Raw genomic sequence first — 26,891 nt, forward strand, 5'->3', positions numbered from 1 at the left:
AAAACAATTTTATTAAACCTTTCACATACAACTATTATCAGCACACTAAAATTAAAAATAGCTACAACATAGAAGCTGCAGGTAAATACTTTTTCAAATTTTTAACAAATGAATAGCATTAAAGGGTTTGCCTTTGTAGACCATACAAAGTATTTACCAATGCATGTGCAAGTTGCTCGTTGCCTTTAGAAATTATCATTTATATAGTTCGCCCAGTCTTTACGCATTTTCTGATAACAAATGGCGGTTCGTGCTCAATTTGAAGGCAATAATGAAATAGGTGTTTTTGCAACACTCACTAACGGATATTGCTTAGTAGGTATAGGGGGATCCGAGAATTTTTACAGGTAAATCAACCTTTAGTAAGCAAACTGAAAAACACTAGTATATATTGAGTATTTCACAATTTGTAATTTACAAATACTTTACCCTTAATGCTTTATGTGAAACGAATCATACATCATTCAACCGACACCTTCTAAGACTCACATGGTTATGACTCAAAGGAGCTTTGAATCAGACAGAACTTTTTTATTAAATTGATGTTTTTGCAAATTATGTTCATGAAGTTTTGAATTCACTTTTTATATTATTTAGCTTATAACTTTGAAGGATTTAACGAAGTTACAAAGAAGTTTTGCCGGCATCTCACCTGCTAGAGAGGACCTGGAGTGGCATAAAAAGCTTCCTCATTAAAAATTCTTTGATTTTTCAATTGAAAGCTGGTTTTTAATGAGTTATTTTTGGGAAACACAAACACTTTATGGCACTGATATTATGAAATGTTTTTTTTTATGATATCGCATAGGAATATTGTTGCCTATATCAGTCAGGCAACACAATTTGTGTGTTGATAAACTATTTTATGGAGCTACAATGCCTCATTTTATTATTACTGACTAGCTTACTTGCTTGAAATAAAATTCATATAAATGTCGACCATCGAATCTATTGAATTAAAAATTCTAATTTGACTTCGGCTTCACAGTGGACGTGTGTAGAGATGGAACAGGTTTTTTAAGTTTGAGACAAGACCGAGACACTGTTTTGTGAAAATTCGACACTTGAGACACAAGACAGTAAAATAATGAGCATTTGGTGATGATTTCATCACACAAAGGCTAGCACACTTGATATATGAAATTGATAAACCTCTTTTTAAATTGAATTTTCTCCTGGTGTAGATGGTTAAAATACAACATTTTAATAGCAATATGCATGTATTTTTTGTAAACGAAAGGGACACAAACTGCTCTAAAATAGCGAAGTTATATATCTTTAAGAATTTTGAGCTTGATTGATAATAATTATTATAAACATATTCCTATGTACATGTATATTTTTACCATCTATTGAATAGGTCTTATTTTATTTCCTGCAACTTTATTTTCCTTCTTCTGCAGCCATGTTTTAACAGCCGTGCGCAGGCGCTATAGTTCTATTTCCTGTCTCGAGTTTGGCAATAGTTAAGTCGAGACGAGATCGATCTGGGATCGATCAGATGTTAGACGGTTAGTTAATAAAGCTTTGTTTTTTGTTTGAATGATGTCTTTTAGCTAAACTGTGGTTTCAGTGAATTGTGTGTAGTTAATATTGCATCACAGAGGAGTAAATGAATGTTCATAAAAACTAAATGCTTAAAGAATAGAGAAAGCATAATATTATTATGCTTTATTATTTATCTTGAGGTGTTGACTGATATTATAAAAAAGAATCAAGGGGATTAACCCACCAGTAGCTGAGATATAGCAAGCCAAACACAGGTCTACCTAATAACGAATCAGAGGAAAAACCCTTCGAAAACCCCGAGAGTTGTGACGTAGGAAATCGACTTATTGGACATGTGCCGGAGTTGCGCACCCTTACCGCCATTACGTATACTGATTGTTTTAGGCTACGAGATGTGAAACGCTTCTCGCGATAATAAAGAATTTAAAAACTAGCTCTGGTTTCTCAGGAGAACCAAGCAAACATTGTGTGGTAAAGGTAGTTGCCCACAACCCCTTGCCATGATTTTTCAAAACATAAGAGTAGATTTTGACTATTGTGCCTTAAATTTTAACTCGATCTTCACGGATATGCTCCGAAGATCCTCTGTTCAACGAACGGCGCGTGTATAGTCTATATTATACGATATCCGTGATTTGCAGTTTGTTTAGAATAAGAAATGGGAATGTGAATTTTTGTTCATTCATCATCCTTCTACTGTGTACCTACTGCAGCATTCAGTTGATTTGCATGATTATCGTCACTATTAACAGACTAAGTTCACTACAGCCATAATTTTAAAAAGAATAACTTGACCATGCTGCTCTTGCTGTAAGAAAAGAAAACGATAACTTTTGATTTGATTCTTCTATTGATCTATTATCTTATCTATGATTATTTTTTATGATTAACATAATAATCATAATGCATATTATACAAAATAATAATATAACTGTGTATAGAATAAATGACATGACTAATATAATTTGTAGAAAATTTTAAATGATAACTGAGATTGATGATTGATTTAATTGATTCCATTTATTAGCTATAGATAAAAAAATCTGAACCGCTAAAGATGAGTCTGAATAGGGAAGCTAAGCGGGAGAACAACAAAACTGAGCTGAACTAGCAAGATAGCGAAATATTGCGAAATAATAGATGCGTGTAATTATTTCATGCTAAAACTAATCTACACGTCAGAGGGACTGGTTCGGAATTCTCAGAGCAATGATTGTTAGGCCCAATTTGATTTTTCTATACTTCCAGGGATTAAACCAATTAAAACGCCGTGATTGTTATAGGAGAGCGCATTAGTTGGCTTAATTGACCAATGACACACAAGTCGATTTCATACGTCATATATTGATGCTAATATGAGGATTACCAAAACACTTATGTCTTTTGGTAGACCTGTGTTTGGCTGGCTATATCTCAGCTTCTGGTTGGTCAATCTCCTTGATGCTTTTTTTTAGAACATCAGTCAACACCTCAAGATAAATAATAATAAAGCATAATAATATTATGCTTTCTCTATTCTTTAAAGAAAATGTATGACGACAAATAAAAATTTTAGTAAAGCGTCTGACGTCAGTATTAACCAATTGAGTAAAATGTATTTTATACGTGGAAAACTAGACTTTATGACATGCAGATCACTGCTCGACGTTGTGCAAATTAATTCTATGTCCAGAAACCGAAATGACTTCGTCATATAAGCTAGAAAATTAGTCAATTATAGTATCTCATAAATGAAATTGTTGAAAAACGTCTGCGTAATAATGCACAGTGGCTTGGGCATGAGGCAGCGCATTTTTCGATTGGCTGTGAAGACTAAGTCACTTTTACACTTAATTACTGTCAAAGAGTTGGTGGTGGCTGATGGGACTGTAGTGATAGTGGATAGTGGCTGATAGTGATGTAAAAACTTCTTATTCAAATTGTATCAAACCTAAAGCTTTAGCCGTTCACTTCATTCATGTTTGTGTGTTTTTATTAGCATATTTGAGGGTGAACTGTCAGAAAATATTCCAGTTGTACACACGAGCATTGCCGGCTGCAGAATAATTGGACGAATGACAGCTGGTGAGATACTATACTTTGTCTAGTCTTTGTATTGGCCGCATATTTTACATCGTAGGGTATAGTTTCTGCCCTTTCTGTTTGCCCAGTCAGCCTAAATTTCTTTCTCTGTGTGTTGGTAATTAGTGAGAAAATTGGGCTTACAGAATACTGGATTCAACTCATTCTAAAATGGATTTGTTATAATAATTTACTTATTCTTGCTCCCTTTCAGCCAACAAACACGGTCTTCTGGTTCCTCACACTACCACAGATCAAGAATTACAGCATTTGCGTAATTCTTTACCTGACAGCGTTAAGATTCAACGGGTGGAGGAACGACTCTCCGCTCTTGGGAACACAATTGCGGCTAATGACTATGTAGCTCTAGTCCATCCCGATCTTGATAAGGTAATGAGACTTTTCTATTGCTCTTCAAAGAGCTTTTCTGACTCATATTTGAACGTAAAACTAAAATAATTTTGTTTGGTGCCAGTTTTTAATTTTTTCGCAATATCAACACTGCATTTAGTAACCTTGATACATTTTACTATTCCAGCTAGCATTCCATGCAAATAGATATCTTAAGCATAACTAATTCGTCAAGAAAAGATGTAAATTGTATATATATATAGTTTAAGTTTTCTGTTCCTACAAATTCCTAGTTGCTCTCACACTGTTCTGCTTGATGCATCAATATTTGTTTTGTTTGCATCGCGAAGTCAAACAACATTTTTCTTGTTGGAGGTGCCAAAAACTAAGTGACGATGCAGCAGAAAAGTTGACTGGCTGAAGCCAATAAAAATTCATCTATATATATATGCATCTCATAAATAACGAGATCATATGTAACAAATTGGATATAAATAATGTTTATAAATTCCATTTTAAAATAGTTTTAAGGCATTCGATCACTAGTCAAAACAGTGTTCAATCAAATAAAAGTGATTGATTTTTTATACAAGTTTTATCAAATGCTTCATTAGATACCACCATTACCTACATTTAAAATGAACCAGCTCGCGAATTGGTCTCATAAAACCTGTGACATCCGCTTTAGTTCATCTAAAGGATTTTCGAGCGAGAATCATGTTCTCACCAGTCTTCAAATTTAAAACAGATAAAACAAAACTTGGATGTATGAATTGCCAAAGTAATTTCCTCGTTTGCTCGTCTTCCCTTCCATCCTGACGAGTGACACTCTATTCAACAGGAAACTGAAGAAATTCTCGCTGATACTCTGAAAGTTGAAGTATTTCGACAAACTGTAGCTGACAGTGTGCTAGTTGGCAGCTACTGTGTCTTCACTAATCAGGGAGGCTTGGTATGTACTCTAAACCTGTCGAGGAAGTTTGGTGTAGGATTTTCACACATGTAGGAGACTTACATGTAGTATATAGCATTTATCAATCAAGATGGTTGAGTATTTAACTTTTATCAATACAAGTATTATCCACAAATGTTGAAAATATATTTGAAAAGATTTTAATATTATTTGGCTGTTGCACAGACAAAATCTATAATTGTCAGTAAACTGACCTGGACTTGATTACTTTTATAGGGCTGCTTATATGTTAAAGGTTGACTTGCAACAAAATTCACATTACAGTTATTTGATATTGTGTTGCAAGTCAACCTTTAAAGGTTAACTGACAGCACATTAAAATTACATTTATTTATACTAATATAATCATGATATTTAGTTTTGCAGCATGTGTTTGATGGTGAAGAACAAAAACCAGTTTTGGAGAAATAAACTCTCGATTCAAGCTCAAAGCCATGACATAAGCTTGTTATTTTTTTGCCAAAGCTTGACGGTGTGATATATGATGCCATCGCCTGCGATTTGGCAATGTGTGAATACAAAACCAAAGCACTTCCCTTGGCCGCCGTTCTAAAACATTTTCCCCATTTAGACGTTTCGCTGCATATTTTGGTTACCTATTATGGCTAGCGATTATAATGCGAGGTCGGAGCAGATTTTATAAAGGTCGGAAGCGTCTGCCTCTTGTTAATATGTCCTGCATAGATTTTGGAGCAGTAGTTATAGAGTTATACAAATTAGGTTGTGTGTACATCTTGCGGAGAAATACATGTAAATCCATTCCAAGATCTTCCGAAACTTATCCCTTTGGCCCTTCAAACAGGAAAAACTAAACCCAACTTTTAAATCTAATGTCTGTACAGTAATTGTAGTATTAATTGTTTGTACGATAATTTTCTGTTTTCTTACTTTTTCTTTTTTCACTTGGTTTAGGGTCTAATTATGGTAATTTTGAATTAAGTTGAGAATAGTACACACCTTCAATGTCAATTTAAGTCAATTTATTCACTTTTCTAGACAGCAAAGACTGCTGTCAAAAAAAATGTAAATGTATAAAAGTATAAGTGTAATACAAAAAATAAGTCTAAAGTAAAAACAAAAATATATCTTTACTGTAATAAGAGCGGTCTCTGCCTGTCGGTCTATCTGTCGATAGCGTTAGAAGTTAGTATAAAACATCGCTTTTGATGAGACTCCGACTCGTGATATTCAGCTTGGTATACCGACACTGTTACATCTGCACCAATCACCCGTCTTTAGGTATTTCTGAATAATTGCATAGCTACTTATTCTCTGTACTCTATCAGCACACCTGATATTCTCTCACAGCACTCTAGACTGCCAGGGTACTAGTATAAATAATAGAGATACTCCTACATGTCGTTCTCTTTCCCGAGTGCGGTAAGAGAGAAAACGATATTTTTAAAGCTAGCCGTGGGACTCTAATTATTCCTATCGAGTTTGAGAACTTGCAGCGACTTGACACTTTACACTATATAGGATTTATTACATAATATGAAGCAAAAATATACACATGTTCTTTACGTTAAGTGCAATTTATGTTATAGAAGGTTGACATTATGGGAATGTTTACTGCATTTACTATTGCATGTTTACCTTTTTTATATTTGATGTGTGGTTTATTACATCTGATACTTCCAAGCAATCTATCATGACAAATGATTCATTTTTTTCAATAGATGGTTACTCGGCATTATGTAGAGCCACTAGGAATTCTGCTAATTTTTATGGTCATGAAGGACTGAAATGTGTTTCAGGTGCATCCTAAAACAAAGGTTGATGATCAGGATGAGCTGTCATCTTTGCTTCAAGTTCCACTTGTGGTGAGCTTTCTATCTTACTCTCTCATACCTAAAGCTTGTTGCCATGTTCATGTGACCCCTCCTACTCAAGAGTAGTAGCCTAGTTAAGATGAGACAGAATGTCACTTACTTTACAATGTACAAGGTTCATGGGCTAGTTTTGAATCACAGGAGGACTATTGGAGGCGTTAGGAAGGGCATCTAGCCACAATTGCTCCTGTGTCAAATCTCATGTGCAAATGGTCACCATATATTCTATATCAGGATACACCATTTGTGGTGGCGACCTCCTACATGACTGAAAAGAAAATCTAGCTTTCACAGTATAGTTCCCACCGACCCAAAACATACCTTCATCGCATCTTTTTAGTCTATCAGTACTTAAACCATAACTGTCACGAATAACTTTTATCGTATTTACTAGGTAAATCAGACATGCTGATTCCGATTTTGTACTCAAAATAAAGATTAGTCCACTAATCTTCAAAGTCATTTAGGCTTTTTTAAAGCGTTTCAATGTCCGTTTCGAAAACAACACAATCGGCATTACAAGCTCCGCCCATAAATATGTGACGAAACCTAGCTTTTTTAGAAATGGAAGTTCGGAATGTTTAGTCCGATTTAGAATAATAGAGATGGGTGTCTTAAAACCCATTATTATCTAAATCCAGCCTGTAAAATAATTTCAGTTTTTTATGAAAGGGATATAAACTATTTAAAATTGCTCGCAGCTTGTTACATGACGTTTAAATGGGCTGGACGCCGAAAAAAATGAGCTCAAAAAGCGCGGTTTTATCACAAGCTAGCGTTGTTATCGCGCTTTTTAAATATGCAATGCTAAATAGCTTATCTACCTTTCAGAAAAGACTGATATTATTTTTAAGGCTGAATTTAGATATTAATGGATTTTAAAACACCCATCTATATTATTCTAAATCGGTCTAACCATACCTATGTAACTTCTGTTCCTAAAAGCTAGGTTACGTCACGTATTTATGGGCGGAGCTTGCTATGCCGATCATGTTGTTTTCGAGACCGATATTAAAACGCTATAAAAAATCCTTCATTACTCTAAAAGTTAGTGGCCTAATTTTTATTTTGATTACAAAATCGTAATCAGCGTGTCTGATTTACCTAGTAAATACGATAAAAGTTGTTCGTGGCAGTTATGGTTTAACACTCACCTTGGCTGAGCAAAGATGCGCTCTTTTAGATGGTTGAGCCATAATACTGTTGAGGAGCTCGGGACTTGGCAAGGCTCCACAATTATCTCTTTATTGTGTTTGCAAAGAATGTTCACCTGCTTATTTGCTCATGGGCGTGTCTAATTACAGGCAGGCACTGTGAACAGAGGAAGTGACGTGCTAGGAGGCGGTCTAGTGGTTAATGATTGGAGTGCGTTTTGTGGAATGGATACAACCAGTACAGAACTCTCGGTTATAGAGAGCGTCTTTAAACTAAGTGATGCATCAGCCAATACAATCGCCAATGAGATGAGAGACTCACTAATTGATAGGTTGGTCTCTCTCCTTTTCTTCGTTTCACTCTGCCTCTCGATGCTCCGACTCGTCTCCCTTTAAATCCTTTAATTATGTTTTGGCCTTTGTCAACATGCTTTTCCCAAATATTAAATAAGACTTTGTTGCTTTAGTAATTTATCATGATTCAGGATTGATAGACTTGAAGCTGTGAATTGCTCCTAGACTTGACGCTTGATTGATTATTGATTGCAAATTACTTTTTAGTTTATTAGATTGATTCTATAAGTCAGTTTCTTACTCTCCTGGCCACCTACATTGCACTTTGGGCCACTTTGCTAGTTACTGTAGATAATGCACTAAGCAAAGTTACCTGGCGTTTTCTCTAGAAAAAACAAATGTAGGCAAATATAACTTTGCCTAGATATAACTGCTGCATATATTTTGTGAATCACCTAATCAAAATAATTTAGCGAATATCCGCGTTCTTATGAACATATTAATTTAGCTCAGTTTATAATTTCATTTTTGTTAGAAACAGCGCGTGCAGTGAATACATTTGTTAAACATCCTCCCAGCATGACAAATACGTAAACAAACAGGGCAGGAGATGAATCTGTAATAATTATAGTTTAACTTGTTATCTGTGCAAAAGAATGGCTTAACTATAATAATCTGAATGTTGACCTATGGTTCTATCTGCACTTTTTGCTATTGTAGTCTGGCATAAACTGATCAAAGAGGAGACAGAGAATGGTTGGACACGGCATATTTGTACATAGCAAGTGTATCAGCCAATTATTGCAATTATACGCAGCTTTAATTATAAGCCTGTAAAGAACATATTTATCATTATTGTTCCTGTAAAATAATGGCAAATGTATCGATTAGGAGAGCTGCAGATGATTGGGTAGTTCTCATACTAACAGATTTTAACATTTATATTTGTATTGCAATTATGCTGTACACTTGCTTTATAACATGCGAGTTTGTGCTGTAACATATTTTCATCAGGTCATGTAAAACAGTCATTTAACATGCCTTCCTTACATAATCATTTGGCAAGGTTCTAAAATATAACTTCTTTTAAAACGCACATAGCTATCCAGATTGTCAGCCCATACTATCAATGTTTCTTTGACGTAATCCATTCGAGACAAAATGTAACCATAATTATTTTGAAAATTCATCAGGCTATACCAAAAATAGGTTATTAGTCTGCGCAGCCAAACAAGCAAACGCCCAATAGATTTTGCAAGAATTGTTATGAAGTTGTGATCTTCACAAGTGGATGCTTGGATAATCTGCATGGATGTTTGTAAGCACGTGGTTGGCAGTTAATTAATTTCAGCAAACACCACATTCACAAACAATGCAACAATTAATTTGTGACATGTCATCGCTTTGTTTTAATGAAACTAAGTTATCTGATAGCCAGAAAGCCAGTATTTCCTCAGTCCAAATTCTAATAAATTTTAAACAAAGCTAACCATGAACAGTGACAACCTACCAATAGATTAAAGTGGCACAACCTATCTTACATTTGAAAGCTAAAAGTAGCTCTAAATAACTACAATAATAGTATGACACCTGGTAGCTTCAATGAAGACATTTATTGACATTTAAGAACATGAAATATAAACAAGGAATCATGCCAGACATAATACATAATTACAAACTGTTAGAAATAATGCCTCCTTTTGCGCAGCTATACATCGCTTTGGATAGTCCAAATATGTACAAAAATGATGATGTGCCGATGTAACCTAGCAAACCCTCATATCCTGTCTAATGCCTCAACAAGAATAACACTGTCGCCTCTGGTAACCTACAAGCAATGGTGCGATTATTATATCAAGGCTACATAAGTCAATTACGAAGGTGACCAATAATAACAGCTAAGCAGACAATTATACAAGGCAATATACACAGACTTGAGAGCATAATGATGACCATTTCTTTACCAAGAATACTAATTGCAAGTGAAAATATAAAATAGCAGCAAAACATTCGGTGATTTGTTGCTATTTTATATGAAAACATGAGGATTGAAAAGAATCCCTCATTGTTCCATAATAGCATAATCATTCTACACAAAGGACGCTTTCCATAGGAGCTAAATAAATTTAGAATTTTTTTAGAATTTAGAATGATTTTAGAACGAGATAAAAATTGAAAGCTCCAACAAATTGCAGAGCAGGACACAGGCTATAACATAATCGCATATCAATTGCAAGCAATAGATATCAACTGGTAGAGATATTGCTCGGTTTCTTAATGCATTAATTTATTAAGAGATCTTTGACAAGCTAGAGGTAAGTTAGCAGATTTATTACATCCAGTAGGTTTGATATCGCTTGGCGACATTCGCTTTGCCCGTAATAGGGCTAAATTTGTCTTCCCAAAATTCTGATGAGCCATTTAAAAAATACAATGCCAGCCTTTATTTGAACGACACCTCCAATTGACCGCCACCATAGAGGAAGGGTTGAAAAATAAAGTGCCATGGCGTTCAATTAGAGGTTTTATGTAGCCTGCTTGAAGGATGGCTGCTAACGAAAATTATTCGTTACAATGCAATATATTTTGATCCAACCGATGTAAGATTTAAAAGTAAATTTCTAAAGATCTCTATTTAAAACATCTTCAAATTAATCTTTTTTTAAATCTATGAAAATGTTAATGATTTATTGAGAGAAAGTGAAAATGGTGTGAGAAAAAGAGAGCCTGAAACAAGAGGAGAGGCTCAGCATTATAATTAAACACGTTTTAAGAATTTTAAATAAATAACAAGTAAATAAAGTTAATTAAAAAGCTCCGAACCTCTATAACCACCTCAACCAATACACTGTCTGCCTCATGGAAAACTAAACATCCTATCTTTAATGTGAAGGCAAAGTGATGAGAAAAACATTGATTTTATTGGTTTTGACAATTCAGTTCAGCACATTTAGGTTTAATAGTTTTTTTGTAATGCGTTTGTTATATTACATTGTTTTAATACCAGATATAATCACCCAAAGTATTTATTGTTAATTATAATAAGAGAATTTGCTCAAACACACAACATAAGAATGAAACCATGGGAATGCATACAGCAAAACCATTATTTGAACGCAACGGCGCTGTATTTTTTAACCCTTCCACTAAAGTGAAGTTTTGTTAGAGGTGACGTTCAAATAAAGGGGGTGCAGTATTTTTCGACTAACTTGTCAGAACTTTGAGACAATAAATTTAATCCTTTACGAGCGAAGCGATACTAATATCGCTTATATTTAGCAATCTCCTTTAGGTGGAGCTACATTAATGCTGTCAGCATCAATACCTTTGCTAAACCATTTATGTTCGAATAAGTATTAGAAAGAGTTAAACAAGTAACTACATTGAGTAGTTTAGCTGAATACAGTTATAAATTATTTCGATGGTATCACTTTCAATGTTTTGAAGAAAAAAGCCCAAAGCTTTGGAGTTAAAAACGGACATTGATAAGCCATAACAACGGCTGCCATTACGCCGTTCCTGAAGAGTATTCTCAGCGTTCATCAAAATGCTTTTAATTTTAAGTCTTCAGGTAAGATTGTGAACCATATTATGGATGAATTTGAAAACAATTGATCTGATTTAGATTGTCAGTGACTTCGAATCAGAGTGTAGTTCTGATGATTGTAACGATTAATCTTCTCAGGTACACCTAATCTTCTCAGGTACACCGTCACTAAAACCATGGCAACCACATCATTAATGAAAGAATTAATTGTTATTGACGCAAATGAGTCTTTATAATTTTGTGGACACTTTTCTATTGATCATTTTCTATTATGGGTTCGCAAAAATCAAAGAATGTCAAAGTGGCGACAAATCGAGGCGACGTTCAATTATAGAGGTGGCGTTTAATTATAGAGGTGACGTTCTATTAGAGGCGACGTTCAAATAAAGGTGCTCAAATAGAGGTTTTATGATAACTTTCTATGGCAAGATGGTAAAAAGAAGTGGAGCCTATCCTTTTATACGATGGTGCATAATTAAAGACGAAGAAATTGAGGGATCATACCAATATTCCAATGCTGTGCCTCTCACCAGTCTTTGTCACCTCAACTCCCTCATCAATGACAATATTCATAAATGGATCATAGCCTCTGAAAATACCATTAACTGTCCTTGCAGCGTTAAGTTTCACTGTAATAGAGATACAGACTCTCCGCAATCAGCGAGCTTATGTTATAAAGACTAGTGCCCCAAGTATAAAAAAATTCTATCTGACAAAAGGCAAGTAAATGAAGTGTCCTTGATTAAAAAACACTCTTTTAATTCTTTTGCAGGCATAGCAACATTATTGTCATTTTGCAATACTGACGACAATGGACAGAGCGACTATTATGTCACCACACGAACGTTTTTTATAAATTGATTTCTAGTTGGCTCATTGACTATTTTTGTTAAATTTTTTTCACCAATAACAAACTTCAATAGATTGGTCTCTGTTAGCAACCAAAAATAAGCAATTTTTGAAAAAAACGATCGCTTTTGCAATACTAAACGAATGAAAATCCGAAATGAAAACGTAAATTTAAATAAAATTAGAAATTTCGTTTGTAGCTTGTTTCTGCTTTCTGAATGTGTTTCCCAGAGTGCAAAAACTTTCTTTTACTTTCATGGCATCCTCCAAAGGCTATAGGCAAAGGCTATAGAGGAACAACAATAAGCAGATGATGTCAAGACTGCGGTGTGGGCCTCTGCAAGGAAAAATGCTTCCAAAAGTACCATAACCAGAGATACAGTTATATGAAGCATTGACCTGAAACATGTTCATTTGTATTTACCTGTATCATAAACACATAATACACAAACAATATCATAAATAATAGTGTATCAATAATTTTTTTAAATCCATTTGTGAAAAATTTGTTTGCCCAGGGGGTCTCAAATAGCCAAAAAAAACTCGCCTGCAAAAGGGTAAAATCATCGATTCAACGTTCTATTTAAATTACTACAATGAAATGTACACAAAATAATACAAACATAATTCCATGAACCTAGTGTTTGGAAAGTTGAAGGTAATATCTACAAAATTTCCAAATAAACAACATTCCTTGTGAATATTTCATATTGGTTTTGCTGCTGTCTTCGTCTTGTGTCGGCAAATTCAAGTTGGTCAGCACCAATTTTTTTCTGTCGTGTATTCCCGACTCTGCTAAGACCTATGTACAACTGTTCAAGGGTAAACACTGATGACAGTAGATATATGCCGCAACTTGAAAAGGCTCTGTCTTTGACTCTGATTATTTGATATAGCAAAAGCGGATCTGATCGAAAATTGCCTTTACCGCCAAAATAAAAAGTGAAAGGTTGAAACAATTTCCCTTGTAATGCTTTCTCTAACACCGGAAAAATATACAATAACACGACTTTATTTTCTATTTAGTATTTTTTATTTTATCTTAACCTCTGCCCATGCCTTTGAACAGCCTAAAAAACGAACAGAGAAACAGATATTTCTTAATATCGTATAGATTACGGTGAGGCAGCACTGAAGAGGAACCGATACTATCTTGGTCTTTGTGATAAAACTCAATTGTCATAAATCAAGCTCAAGTATGCATGGTAAAAAGTTCAAGGCAAATCTTTTGACAACCAACTCAAGATAAATGAAAGAAAACTAAAAGAATTATAATTATTGAAAAACTGATGTCATAGCCAGTAAAGTGAACATATCGAGACTATTTTCAGTTGGCACCACCACACGAAATAATAAATGTTGTGTATGTCTCTAATAAAATAGTATTAAATCAGATACTGTAGACGTAAGGCTGGTTCCCCTATATTGCCAGATGTTGGCACTGTTTTCTCGACGATTATTTGTCGACTATGTACACCGTAACAAGGAAGGTAACGAGGATATGTCGGAAAAGTTTGCAGCTGTCAAACTTTCCCGACATTTATCAAGCATCTACGACAGCGTACGTACGGCTTCGGTGATGATTGGCCGTGGTAGATTGATCGATCAATATTTTCTTTCATGACAGATTGACAGTTGCTGCGGGACTAGCATTTCACCATTTCCAATTGTATGATGGGAATGCTATACCACAGATTATCCGCTGATGTAAGCACAAATGGGTTTAATGTAAATGCGGATGGATTAGGGATAGTGTGAAAATTACCAAAGTTTTGCGTGATTAACACCAACATATGGCAATATAGTATGAACCAGCCTTTAGTGACTTTTATGGACACAATAACGCACCGAGATAAACTAACATGCATGCAATGCCGTACAATATATATGCATTACAAACATGCCTTAAAGCTATGAACACATGCATACCTATAAAGGCGTACTAATCCGCTGAACCAGTTAAATGCTGACCTCTTGAGTGAATCCACTAAAGTTAACACTAACCCAAAATTCGCCAATTTAAAATCATAGGACATTTTATAGACAAAGCTTAAACTTAAACAACACATTAATGCTAGTTAATTAAAGCACTGTATATTGAATGAATATTGTTGCATGTTTCAAATGATCAAAATACATCCTTTTGCAATTCACATCAGAAAGTAAATAGTCGAAAACTAGTACTGATGATAATTTTATTCTACCAAGGTTCAAAATATTCTCTTAGCATACCCTGAAAAAAATCACTCACTCAAAAGAACATTGTTTGCGCCAAAACACAAATAACTCCACTATAATAGCTATACACAACTAAATTTGGTGGGATGAATTTTTCTTTCAAACAATTATTGCTAAATTTATACTTTATTTACTTATAAATACATTTGCAGCCAAACTGACAAAAAGGAACATGTATTAGTTATGTTGAAGAGTACATGCATTAATTGGTACTTACAGGAAACCTTCTTATCCATGTATCTACAATGACATCATAATCTCATTATTGAGCGATCTACAAAAACGACCAGTGAATACACTCTCGTCCTTTATGGTAGAAAAAAGGTAGCCTGGATGTCACCTGAATTTTTTGTTTTTTGTTATAACAAAGGACCCCTCTAGAGCGTGGTTCATTTTCATCTGAATACCATAGCAGAAACTGCAATAACAGCCTGAACACACACTACAGCAGCAAGGTTTTGATATTAGCTAACAAAACAAAAAATAATGGTCGAGGTCATTTGCTTCGTGGAACATTACGCCCGTGCTGATAGCAACATTACGCCCTTACATTTTTTAATCAACTACACCCATCCCCAAACCTTGTCTTTTGTCTTTGAAACAAATATCTCAATTTAACTAAAAACATTGCCCTATCATAACACTAATCCATGCATTCATTATTAAAAGCTTTATAGACAACCTTTTAACAACTCTCTTTGCATAAACAATTACCAATTGAAGAGTGCTACCGTATCATTTTCGTTCAAGGGTGCAGGACAAAGAGGTAATCTGCTAATTTAAGCAAAATGTTTGAGATAAAAAAAACCTGTAACAGAATTATGCAGTTCGGCTGCAATCACTTACTTTTTTAACTCCGGCGGATGTGCTTTACTCATTATGTAAAGTGAAGATCTTTTTGGAGAAATAAAATTTATACAAAATTACTTTCTTTTACTGAAACTTCGCTCGGATGCGACTTCGAGGCAATAGAATATTTATTGAGATTGGTAACGCGTACTCGTGCTGATCTCGATGTGTATGTGTAACCTTGACATATTTTGCAATCTGCAGCGGATTTCTGCAGATAGCATGTTTATATCGTACTTTCCTTGGATTTCATTAGAGGACCTTTACTATGATCATTGAGAGCCAGCTTGTACCAAATATTTTCGTGAGACCTGATTAGCATCGAAGTTAGCTCGAATAATAGTTTAACCGATGTTAATTAAACAACATTAGAGAATGTGTGGACTATATAACAGCTAACAAAGTTCTATCTAGCTTTATGCTTGGTAAGTCTTAGTGTTTTCATCTGTAATGCATTGAAACCATAAGTTGAAACTTTACTATAATCAAGGTTAAATATGCCTTCAAGTGACTTAAATCTATCTCAGATTAGAGTTATTAATGATTTTAGTCGTTTTAAATTTCCTTGGTGATAAACCAATTGCAAATCATTTGAAAATATGATTTGATTTACCCTTCTAAACATTTAACTTATTTTACATTTAAAAAGTTGTGATTGAAGGTTTGTTTAATCATCTTCTAACACTTTTTTGGTTATTGTTGCCTATGTTCTTTTGATCTATTTTTACATCTACGATGTATCTTAGAAGAATAATTTCATTCCATCCATTATAGTACTGGAACAGTTCTAATAGCCTTCATTCTATCCAGTAGAAATGAATTCATACGAGTTATTGATTACTTGCCTTTACTATTGATAGCCATGGTGTGTTTTGAACATCTTACCATAAATACTAAGTCATCAATTTGTCACCTCTTTCCACGCCTCTTTGGCTGATCGTGGTAAAACGTAGTTGAATCATTCTAATTTCGATAAAATTATTGCTTATAAAAACAATGATACACTATTCTGTAAGGTAATGCTTCTTGACTATTTTAATAACACATGGGGTTTAATTGTTCTGACATCATCATTTATATTAAATCTGGGTGAGGAAAAGCTAAATTTTTCTAAAGCCGTCACCAATCTATGTAGCCTACCCTCTTTTCTCTTTCAAATGTTGCAAATATTTTATAACTTTGATTTTGCTTTGAAATTGTTTATTGTTTCCTTGGTGACAAGCATTTAACTTTTGTGTTGGTATAATATCCTTGCTTGAATTTGTAGCCATGTGTAGACATGAAGCCAACACACAGCTTGAATTTATGTTGACAATGCCTTGCCAAGCTACTGATCATTAGCCGCATTGAAAATCATCAAACAAAATCCATTCTACAATAATTCTTTGTAATGGACAGATTATTCTGTGATTTCTATAGTCTTTTCACAGCTAATTGATTTTCCACCCACACAATAATTTGTGTATTTGTCTCCCCATTCTTTTCTCATCTTTTTTGTTGCATCTATAAGAATGTTCCTGGATATTAATATTTTGCACTGGTAGCCATATATGCTCAGCCTAAACAGGAAATTACCTCTTCTTTAGGCATATATCAATGTTAGAGCATGTAACAGCGCCGGATATAGACATTCAAAAGAATATAGAAGAATTGAGTTTGAATTAGCTGTAAAAGGCTGGTCGTCCTGAAAGAGCTTCACTATATCAACCAGTATAAATTCTTTTTGTTCATCATGGCAGTTGCCTTCTCCTTATTTCCTCTTTGGCTGTATTGGCTATTGAAGAATATTTTGCTTTTGTCTGACATGTTTGTTAAACCTTCTGACATTTCACAATGCCACATCATTAAGAGCAATTAATACACGCTTAATTACCGTTTGAATAACCTGTTCAGTTTTGTGTAAATAAGATTTTGATACACTTAGTTAAGTATGGAGTAGGTTATGGGAAGGATGTGGTTGAGAGTGGATTTACAAGTGATAGATACATAGGAAGACGCTGATCCAGCGCCAGGTCTCTCTCATTAGCGCAATGAAAATCAAAAAAGGGTAAGAGTGTGGTAACTGGCTACATGTTTCTGCTTGCTCTTTTTGTTTGGCTTTTTTGAAGTTGGCTCTTGTTTTATTTGATGCCTTCTGTCTGTTCATTTTTTTTACTTTGCTGTATTATTTCTACAATTTTTTTTATTTTAATTTTTATATAGTAAAAAACATAATTTTGTTGATGATTACCAATGGCAGTAAAGCGTTATGCATACATACATGCACGCCTTATCACGCTCGTTGTATGGCTAATTGAAAACTTTAGGGTATAACAAAAGAAAAACCAATGCATGGCTTACATACACACGCGATTCTAAAAAACATTGAATTTTTGAAGAAAACTTATCAAATTTTACTATGTTCTAATGACCATTTCAGCTCATATGTGTTTAATTTTGAAAGTTATGATGTAGAAGTTAACATAAGCTATGTTCTATATATTTTCACAATTTCTACCACATCTATTGGAATATAAATAGAGAATAGTTCGGATTGAATTGAGTCAAATTGAATTGTAAGAAAACTCATGCACATAGCATCAGCTAGTATTGTTATTTGTATACTCTTGAAGTTTGTCCGAAAAACTGCCCGTAGTTCTAGTTAGGGTACTTCCCGAGAAGGCTTTACCCAGAAATTGACCTGGTTACACTTTTTCGTGATTTAATTTAGTTAATCAAATTTGATAGTATTGATATGACTATATAAGATCGGCCATGCTTTAGTGGTTAGGGCTTATGATCAATAGGTCTGTGGTGCAAGTCACACAAGGACCATCGGTGGTGTTAGGAAGGGTATCCAACCACATTTTCTCCTGTGCCAAGTAGGGTTGTTGGCGACAAAACCAGCTCTCCCACGATGAGGAGGGGGCTAGCAACCCTCCCACAATGAGGAGGGGGGCTAGCAACCCTACAAAGCTAAAAACAAAACTTTACGAAGGGCAGAGAAGCTCCTCTGCGAGCCAACGTCCAGCTAGCTAGAGATGGTGACTCAATAAAAACACCCAACAGAAGGCAATGTCAAACCGCTGTTGAAACCTGCCAAGAACAGTCATGGTTATATGAACTATCATGTGACTACTATTGACCTCTGATCTTTTTATGTGTTTTACTGTTTTACTTGTAATTAATAAATAGAGACAGTTGGGCTCTAGATGTGAAGCAATAAGCACGGCTTACATTATTTAGCAATACACTACACTACTATAATAGGCCTACACTACAGAACATACACACAATAACAATCATACTACACATGGTGGAGGCATGTGTAGTACATATACACAATCATACTACAGAACCATGATTGTCTACACCCTCACAGAACATGGTACTTAGTGAGAGAGGGAGAATGATATGACTATGGTAATGAGCTTTATTGCTCATAAACATCTCCATAATTTTATCAATTTCACAAGGGGGACTCCTATGTAACGCTAATTAAATCATGTCGATGTAAATACATGCCAATAAAAAGTTATACATCCGTACATGCGCTGCTATTCGTAACTTTCTCATGCCTAGAGGTCTTCATCTTTGTTATTATTCATTTCTAGTATTACCATTGTTACAGGCATGCTCTGAACACTGAATGGCATAGAGCTATTCTCGTTACAAATCTTAGGTGTTGTGGTTAAAAATACCTTAGCATATTTTCTAGAACAATAACTTAGCATCATTGTTTTATGCTTTTGCTTTTGGCTACCATACATTTGCCGCTTTGGTAGTGCCCAGGACTGCGTATATGGCACTTAGTATAGATATAGACTTATTAATAATATGTATACGAGAGAAACGAACTGTAGCGCCAATCTATTTTAGTGAAATCCTTTTTACACTTTTTATATTTAGCTCTATACGTATTACGTAGTACTAGCCGAATTCCCGGCATTGCACGGATATTAAAACAGCTTATAAACAATGGCAGGTAATGTAGTTGCCTGCCACTTGCCATTAGCCTGGCACAATGCCAATTACTAAATTGACTACGCAACTATCCGTATTGCTAAACTTACTAAAAATAGCCTTGAGAGCAAGCTTTAGTGGCGTTGCATAACTGCAGAGTGCTACGCGTATTTTAACCGACATAGCGACTCATATCACCAAATAAAATCATTGCATTTCGCATAGCCTAATTGGTAAGATTATCGCCTAGTGATTGAGAGGTTCCTAGATCAAATTCAGCACGAAGCGGATGTTTCTTTTCTAAATTTTAATAGCTATAGCTGGACATACCGAACGACGAACTTTGATATTTCTATATCGGTATATTTAGAAGAAGATATCAAGTGCCTATGTTGGTGTACTTTATATTGCTTATATCAACTATATCTCTCTATAAACTAAAGTTATTATAGACTCTATATTAACTATATCTCTCTATAAACTAGAGTTCTTATAGACTCCCTATATCAACTGTAGATCTATAAACTAGAACTCATAGACTCAAATCAACTACATTATATCTATCTATAAACTAGAGTTCTTATAGACTCTCTACATCAACAATATCTCTCTAGAAACTAGAGTTCTTATAGACTTTCTATATCAACCATATCTCTCTATAAACTAGAGTTATTATAGATTCTCTATATCAACTATATCTCTCTATAAACTAGAGTTCCCATAGACTCTTGCTATCAACTACTGTAAATGCATCAAGACTAGAGATACTGTATTACATATACTCTACATAAGAACGAAGCCCAGCTTTTCTCGCTGCATACCTTTACAAGCATTTAAAACATGTTGTTAACATTGCCATGCTGCCAAGTAAATCATACCATTATCTGCAGGCACTCAGTATCCGGTGGCTCTAGCAGCTCACCCAGAGGTGTCACTCGAAGCACTTTCAGCAAAATGTCAAAATACAAAACAACGGGCACAGCTCTGACTGCCATTAATGAGGGGGATGAATATTGCACACTGCAGGTTAGTAGAGAATCTTTTTAAAAAGTGTTGCTGCAGGTAGTTTTGTCATGTTTTGGTTTATTAAGGATATACACTCTTGCACTTGCTTTCAATTTTTTTAGATCTGTATTTTTAGGATTTTGACATTGATTTCTCAAAATTTATTCTTTTCAGGTTGTTAACACATTCTGTAGAGACCTCTTAAACCAATCCTATTTGCTCTGAACTATTTAGTTAGTTTACAGTGAGTTTTGTATTGAATAGTTCTGTCATGTTGTCTCACAACAAAACGTGTACTCAGTTTTAGATGGTAAAAAGCCTAAGGTCAGTCATGGTTGTGGGCTAGTCTGCTACAATAACTCTCCTCCTCGGGCTCTCAGTCTATCCTAGAGAAGTCATGCTTATCTGTGCTTAGCATAATTTCTTACTCCGTGTACAAGGCTTACATTTAAAATGGGATTTACTTGAATGGTTACAATTAGCTCTGCTCTGATCAGCCAAGATCACCGTGCACCTGCTCGGTGGATTGGAACTTTACTTAAAACAAGGATTATACCAAGGGATGTTGTCACTGATCAGATCCGCATGCTTTTACAATTGCATGTATAGATAGTACACGGAACGCCATACTGCATGCATTTGCTATAGCAACCAACACCCCATCTATGCTGAGCTTCCTACAGCCAATTGGTCATTAGCAAGTTTTAATTTGCTTTGCAACGATTGTGTCTTTTCTATTTATTAGTCTTATGTTGTGAAAAATGTTGTCATGCATTTTTGGGTCATTTTATACTTATTTTTTTAGAAAAATTTAAAAAAAAGTTTTTTATTGTAATAGGTTGTACTTTTTATCGGTTTTTATTGGTCAATCCAACAATGAACAATTTATATATTACAACTAGCTAGTGTTTTCTGCGAAATTTCGGACCATCTTGCGTCACAATTTTTTGAAAACAAAAAACTTTCACTAAGAAAATTGTATTTTCGTATCATCTATTGTGAAGCCCTAAAAAAACAAATCTAAACTCTAAATCTAAATCTTTTTTTCAGTCTCATAAACAGAAAAGGTCCACTATTTGGCAACGAAATTGAAACTGATATTTGCTATACTAAAATCAGATTAATTAAAACGTTGGAATATCTTGCCAAGAATTTAACATTGTTTTGACAAGTTAACCTAAAATTGCTAAACTGATTTATTATTTATTTATTTATTAAAACTCATTAGTTTAAATTTATAGATAGTCGTCTGATAACACTCGTGAATAAGAAAAAAATGTGTAACAGCTAAAATGCAATTGTGATCTCCTATCGGTCAATTAACTGCAGAAAATCGGCTGAACGTTGCTACTATGATAAGTATATTAAATCTGTCTCAAAATACACTTTTCACAAATAAGTAATGACAGAGAATTGATTGTAACAAAGCATGTACAAAATTGACCCCCGTATATTGCCCTGCTGCATGCGAACCCCAGCTTTCTAGTAGCATAGAGGAGATGGGTAGTGTAGCTCAATCTTCAGTACAATTTGTATATTGTAAGGCTTTGTTTTACTTCGATATTATCCCTTGATCCACCACTTTAGTTTAGGTTTTCAGTAATATACCAGTATTGTTATATCACCAAGTTATGAGAGCTTCTGAAAGTAGCAGGTATAATATTTTTGCCTTACTGAGATCTGTTGTTATGACTAGATGGTTCTATGCAAGCTGCTTAGCTTAAATATTTCGTGTTTAATCGTACCCTAAAATAAACATTGCTTTGAAAGGGCAAGTTTACAAGTGAGTGGACAAGAAATTGAATTTTGAATACGATAGTTATGAAAGCGCTTCACCCTGAGTACCCTTTACAGGCTCGCTATGCTGCCTCCTTCACGCTGCCTTCTTCACACCTCGAGTTTATTTAGTCACTTGTGACCCTGTTCTCTGACATTGACCATGAGAATAAACACTTTGACAAAAAATACTGGCTTGAGTGGCACTGTCACAGCTTAGCTGCTAGTGTATAGTGTTACAGCTAGCAGTAATGCATTAAATAAACCACAGTGGACCACTTTTTTCATTACAGTGAACCCTCGTCATATGATTTTAATTCGTTCCAGTGTTGGCATCGTAAGGCAAAAATGTCATATAGAGTGGTATAGAAACCCATAGTAGTTATCTAATGCAAACATCCCCGGATAAAAACATCAAAATTTTATGTGTTGTTCATAGTAAAAATGAGTAACAAAGTAGTATATTAAGCTTTATAACTATAATTACCTACCGTAACTTTAGTATATTTACTGGTTATGTTCTGAAATAAAACGTAACACTACTATGTACAGTACATAACGTATAGATGTACCTTACCTTCAAGACAGGCGTATATCGAACTTTGAATTTAACTTAAATGAATTTAGCTTGCTAAACGCCCACTTAAAGCTAAGTTTTAGTTTGTATTTTACTAAACTTCAACTTTGTCATCAGTTAAAATTTTATCATTTATCTATTTTCAGTTTCGTTTTCACTATAACGGATAGCTGAACTGCGAGAGAGAGAGAGAAAGCATCATATCTCTTTCAGTCGTCGTGAGAGGGATTTTGTCGAATAGCATATCGGCATCTTTGTTATTTTGACGTATTCAGCACACCGACTGCCAAATTTGAATTTAGAGCAACAGTTTTGTTGATGTCCTATGGCGAAAAAAAGCCGTAGCGAGTGGATGAAAAAACATTGTATTCCACGTTGTACAACAAAAAAACCATAAAATAAGGACGTCGTAATCCGGGGGTGCACTGTATTAACATAACACTTTAGTATCGTATTGCAATATTTCCCATATAAAATAACTATATACAAATTAATTCGTCTCCACACTATGAAAACACCACTTAAAAACAGGATATTACGATGGAAAAACCTGTTTTTAATACACAAAGAATGCTGAACCGAGAGAGAAAGCGAGCATTGTATCTCTTTTAGGTATTGTGAAATGTTGTAGGAGGGATTTTAGCGTATAGTATATCAGTTAAAATTTTATCATTTGTCTATTTCCAGTTTCATTTTCACTATAACGGATAGCCGAACTGCGAGAGAGAGAGAAAGCATTATATCTCTTTCAGTCGTTGTGAGAGGGATTTTGGCGAATAGCATATCGGCATCTTTGTTATTTTGACGTATTCAGCACACCGACTGCCAAATTTGAATTTCGATCTCAATTTCTGTTGATATAGAATGACGAACATAATGTCATATGGCGAGGTCAAAATAACATCGTGTTCCACATCGTAAGGCAAAAAACTGAATAACAGGGTCATCGTAACCCGAGGGCGCACTGTACCATACTTTTTAGAAGACTTAAGCTAGGTGTTAGAAAGTTGACTTGTTGAAATTCATAGAATGAGGCATTGACTATCTTAGGTGTATCTTGTAGCAGAGCAGCTCAAAAATGTGGTATCACACATAATTGACAGCGTAGCACACAAAACATAGGAGCTATGCATACAGGTCCTGCATCAATTGTTGCTCATGTGAATACTAGGGTCGCGTGGCATTGAAACGTTTTTTGTCATTACGCTACAGTCTATTAACGTTAGTCATTCTCACGTGTGACCCGAATCGTGATGAGATTCATACAGGCGTCTCACTGAATATCTGTTATCCAGGCTTAAGGCTGGTTCACACTACATCGCCGTATAACGGCGTTTTCCTTCTGGTGTTCATCGTCCATTATGTGAATCGTAAACCAATGGCATCGACGAAGCAATGTGCGGATACGGCGGGAAAGTTTGCAGCTGTCAAACTTTCTCGACATTTTGTCGAGCATCAATGACTACCTTTTTAATGTGAACCATTTTGGCGATAGTAATTCACGATCACTGATAGCGTGATCTATTTATTTTCGTTTGTGGTAGTCGCTGCGAGGCTAGTATTTGCTAGAGATTTCTTCGCAAAAATTTAAAATAAATGAGAACACAATGTCACGGAGTAATTGCTGATGCAAACACGGATGGATTTGTGATAGTGTGAACATCGTGTAACTGCCATGCGCCCACTCATAAAGTTATTTGCATATTTGCCTCGAGGTTAAAGGTGAAGTTTAGGCAAAAGGTCATCTATCGATAATAGATATGTTTACTGAACACAAACAGGCCTGAGAATTTGATGATTTATATAAATATTGTTTCCTCACCCTGATTAACTCAAGTAGGTAGTAATGTCTACTTGAGGTCATGTTTCCTAACAGAGACGTTGGAGTTTGAGCACCGCCTCAAGATCTTAGCTGTTTCCAAAACACGCTTTTCTGCAACGGACTTGTGTTGACTGTTGCCGGTATTTAGGCGAGCCACATTTGATGTGAGGGAGTTGTTGTACCTAATGCTCCAACGATTACTGGAATTACAGTTGCTCTCTCAAGTCAGCACTTTACAATCTCCTGGGAGATATTTCTTATTTTTTCCTTTTTTTGGCTGTTGGCTGGCTAAGTTGTAGTCATTGGGTACTGCTGTATCTATCATAGATAGATATCTATGATGATATATAGACCCTCTTAATCTTTTTTTCCACCGCTAGAATACATATAATATATATAGTTTTATTGGGCAGTCCATAATCATTTTTATGGATGAAATGTTTTGCGTATGGTGACACAGAAAATAAATAAAAAGATTTTTCCGGTTTGAACGACTATAATAGTGTTTATGAGTATATGAAGCTAGTAGTGATACAAAATGCCCCAAGTTTTCTGTTTGCTAATATCTGAACAAATCTCTGCCCTTCAGTAGTAAATGCCTTCATTTGTGATTGAACACATGTCATGTGCTGAAGTGATGGCATATGTCTACTGTACTCTATTGAAGGAAAATTTTTGTCTAGAACGCTTGACCTTGACAAATGGACACGTCTTCAGTCGTTAAGGTTTCCTTGCCACTGGACTTAGACATGTCCAGCCAAGATCACAGTAGATGCTTGTATAACACTCTATATATATAAATCTCAATGTTTGTCCATCTGTACATCCATCTGTCCAGCTATAGCGAAATAAAGTTTTAAAAAGGAGAAATCCGCTGTAAACTGGATTTGACCTCACAACTTCCAGTTCTGCGGACAGCCATTTATCCAATACACTACACCTTCCAACTGGCTATACTATGGAATAAATTAGGCACATACGAAGAACACATGCCAATCTTTCATGGACTCTCATTAAAGGTTGACTTGCAACAAAATTCACATTACAGTTATTTGGTATCAAAAGATTCACCATGTCTTACTCTGTTGTGTTGTAGGTGCAAAATATGTGGGAATGTGATTACAAGCTCTTAAAAGCTCAAAACCGAACAGTTAATCGCAGCGATCACGAAACCGTCGTAGATTGAAATCAGTTTATTTCTCTGACGGAGTCATTACATTTGGTTATTGTTTTGTCACTTGATGTTCTCACGTAAATTGAAAGGCCAATAAAAGGCTCAATATAGGTAAAACTTCTCGTAGCACTAGTTTATGACAAACACTTCGGGTTTTACCAAAGAGCCCTTACCAAGTATAGACGCTCGCTAGTTTACAGTTGTGTTTCGGCTTGGTCTAATCGTCTAGTCGTAATCTGATCATGTGACCCAATACTTCGCAATTAATTCCTGCAGCACTTTTTGATTATCACAGGTGACCAACAGGCTCGTCATGATTATCAGACAATGATATGTACTCCTTCGAGCTAAGGTTAAAAAATTAAACGAGTTTTCACGGTAAGTTATTAGATAACACTGCTAAAAGTGACAGCATTATAATGATGATAAAACACATGCGTAAGAACAATAGACATGGTTTTATTGAATGCGTGAAGTATATTTGTGAAAATATTTCGTTGAATCAGGTCTCGTGAAAGTGTAAACAGAAGCCATCTTGTACAACTACGTCCCATTTGAGCCATTTTAGAAAGAGATTCTAATTTACGGCGGTCTCGTGATGGCGGCGATTAACTGTTTGTTTTTGAGCTTTTAAGAGCTTGTAATCACATTTCCACATATTTTGCACCAACAACACAGCAGAGTAAAACATAGTGAATCTTTTGATACCAAATAACTGTAATGTGAATTTTGTTGCAAGTCAACCTTTAAACTCATATTGCCAACAAGACTACAGTGTAGGCGCTCCTACAACATAAATAATTCATTTCAGAAACGTTTACGATATAGGAAATTTACGTTATAAGAACAGTGAAATACATATAAATTGCCTAATCCATTCCAAGATCTTTTCAAACTCACCCCTTTGGCCATACAAAAAGGGAAAAACTTGACTTAAC

At 35.0% G+C, this 26,891-nt stretch overlaps 4 protein-coding genes across 4 annotated transcripts in view; 3 read left to right on the forward strand and 1 right to left on the reverse strand.

Moving 5' to 3' along the window:
- The first annotated feature begins 161 nt into the window (after window positions 1-161).
- On the forward strand, window positions 162-9,270 carry LOC137395169 (eukaryotic translation initiation factor 6-like). The gene is made up of 7 exons (XM_068081996.1): window positions 162-347; window positions 3,488-3,573; window positions 3,785-3,960; window positions 4,763-4,873; window positions 6,652-6,717; window positions 8,031-8,212; window positions 8,895-9,270. Exons 1-7 carry the CDS (start codon window positions 241-243, stop codon window positions 8,902-8,904), a joined length of 738 nt encoding a protein of 245 aa, XP_067938097.1. The 5' UTR covers window positions 162-240; the 3' UTR covers window positions 8,905-9,270.
- The window catches only part of LOC137395170 (uncharacterized methyltransferase YdaC-like), a 265,899-nt gene continuing 247,731 nt past the window's right edge, over window positions 8,724-26,891 (forward strand). The window contains exon 1 of the mRNA XM_068081998.1: window positions 8,724-8,735. The gene's annotated coding sequence lies outside the window, so the exon portion shown is untranslated. The remainder of the gene's footprint in view (window positions 8,736-26,891) is intronic.
- Window positions 9,769-15,794, reverse strand: LOC137393215 (small nuclear ribonucleoprotein G-like). The gene is made up of 4 exons (XM_068079665.1): window positions 15,655-15,794; window positions 15,026-15,048; window positions 12,226-12,350; window positions 9,769-10,002 (listed from the first exon to the last, which is right to left on the reverse strand). Exons 1-4 carry the CDS (start codon window positions 15,684-15,686, stop codon window positions 9,952-9,954), a joined length of 231 nt encoding a protein of 76 aa, XP_067935766.1. The 5' UTR covers window positions 15,687-15,794; the 3' UTR covers window positions 9,769-9,951.
- The window catches only part of LOC137394276 (kinase non-catalytic C-lobe domain-containing protein 1-like), a 53,429-nt gene continuing 42,572 nt past the window's right edge, over window positions 16,035-26,891 (forward strand). Inside the window, 2 exon segments of the mRNA XM_068080995.1 lie at window positions 16,035-16,082; window positions 20,490-20,625. Of these exon segments, the coding sequence (XP_067937096.1) occupies window positions 20,554-20,625 (72 nt within the window). The 5' untranslated portion in view covers window positions 16,035-16,082; window positions 20,490-20,553.

The sequence above is a fragment of the Watersipora subatra genome, chromosome 4 (genome assembly GCF_963576615.1).
Source record: "Watersipora subatra chromosome 4, tzWatSuba1.1, whole genome shotgun sequence".
Taxonomy (NCBI): domain Eukaryota; kingdom Metazoa; phylum Bryozoa; class Gymnolaemata; order Cheilostomatida; family Watersiporidae; genus Watersipora; species Watersipora subatra.